Source organism: Halyomorpha halys, unplaced genomic scaffold (assembly GCF_000696795.3).
Source record: "Halyomorpha halys isolate HHAL.00 unplaced genomic scaffold, Hhal_1.1 Scaffold985.1, whole genome shotgun sequence".
NCBI classification, from domain to species: domain Eukaryota; kingdom Metazoa; phylum Arthropoda; class Insecta; order Hemiptera; family Pentatomidae; genus Halyomorpha; species Halyomorpha halys.
In genome coordinates, this window is record NW_027106112.1 from 25,400 (window position 1) to 27,102 (window position 1,703).

Below are 1,703 nucleotides of genomic sequence, written 5' to 3' on the forward strand. Positions count from 1 at the left end.
AATAACACTTAATTAAATTAATATCTCTTTTACAAATGTATTTAATTTTAGGTAGAACAAAACTAACCAATTTCATAGAATCTACTTTTGATGATTTTCTCAGCAAACTAACACTGATTGTTGACAATCTTTCAGTAAACAAACACTAATGAAATAAAGCATTGGTCCTTTAACAGTTTTTTTCTCACTTCTTATGCACTGAAGTCTGTTGTTTGGCAATGCAAACAAGGAGTCTTTTATTCTTCTTTGGTGACTCTTCAACATCCTCTTTTTCAAGATGTCCATCCTTGAGCTAGACAAGAGATGATGAGGACCTCCTCATCCATGAAATATCATTCCCCGCTCACACATAAGCAACTAAACAATTCCAAAAAGTTGTCTTCCTTCCCCTTCTCTAGATGTTAGTTCTCAACATCGATTCTAGCACTACAGTTTTGAGTGTACAATTTAATAGTGTTTCCGAGTATAATTGGATATATTTAAATTTCTCTACTGAACATACTTTACAGAATGAGTCCAATGGTGTTGAAGAACAAGCTAGATGCAAGGATAAGAGCAACTTGCAGGTAAGTTAAATTGTTTTTCAATTAGCATGAGAAATACTATGTGCAAAATTTATTTCTATATTCTTCTTAATATTTCTGCATTGTAATATTCCGTATATTGATTGTGATCAGGTATTAGGAAGATGTTGCAATATACCTAATGATAAAGAATTGAGTGATGAAGAAAAAGCAGTTGGTTTAATGTGTCATAAAACTGTATTTGGTGACCGAACAGCCAATTGTAAGTATAAAATAACAAAAATGTAAATAAAAATACATTAGAAAAATTTTTTAGTCAATGATTCAGCAATAATAATTTCAAATTTAATCTTAGTTATGGTTTTTATAATTGAATTGTAGATTACTTTATTGTTTCAGATTTATTATCCTTCTATATTATATCTCCCACACTGATTAGACCTTGATTATTTCCTAAAGTCTGATTTGGTGAAAAAAAATAAATATTAATAATACTTCTCTAAAAGTTTTGAACTATAAATAGAAATTTATTTTAACATTTACTTACAATTTGTAATTATTTATAACTATATCTCATACTCTTTAAATATTTATAAATATAAATATTATCATTTCTGGTTTAGTAACTACATATGAAGAAAAATTGGAAATGTTTGAAGTAAGTGTTATTTATTGGACTTTACCATTATTTAGAAATTTTAGGAATTAATATACTTTATATTTTTATTTCAGTGCATGCAAGAATGTTACTATAACAGTACTCACTTATTGGTAAGTAATCATAGCAATAGATAGACTAGAATAAAAATAGTTGTTCACTAATCATATACATTCCTCATTATCTGGGGTTTAAGGATATTTTACACTTTTCAACTCATATGATTACTCTTAATAGTAACAATTTATTTATTCGTTCACAATTCTGTTACTATTTATTGGTTTCAAGAGAGACATGGGTCAACAACAAGAATAATTTAGTTTTTATCAGTTTGAATGGAGTCATTTAGACTATTAAAACTTGTTACCTTCCTTTCCAACCTTCATCAACACTCTGTAGGCAGTGTTATATTAAATTCTAAAATAAACAAGCTCCAAAATCATTACAGTTATTTATATCTCTATAATTTTCTTATCTTTATTCATGAAATTACAAATTATTTTTTAATTATTTATATTATT

General features: G+C 26.9%; 1 protein-coding gene across 1 annotated transcript in view; it reads left to right on the plus strand.

The window, feature by feature from the left end:
- LOC106687586 (uncharacterized) overlaps positions 1–1,703 on the plus strand; it is a 17,262-nt gene that overhangs the window by 5,045 nt on the left and 10,514 nt on the right. The window contains exons 2-5 of the mRNA XM_067053634.1: positions 510–566; positions 678–786; positions 1,148–1,182; positions 1,257–1,295. Coding sequence (XP_066909735.1) covers positions 510–566; positions 678–786; positions 1,148–1,182; positions 1,257–1,295 — 240 coding nt within the window. The remainder of the gene's footprint in view (positions 1–509; positions 567–677; positions 787–1,147; positions 1,183–1,256; positions 1,296–1,703) is intronic.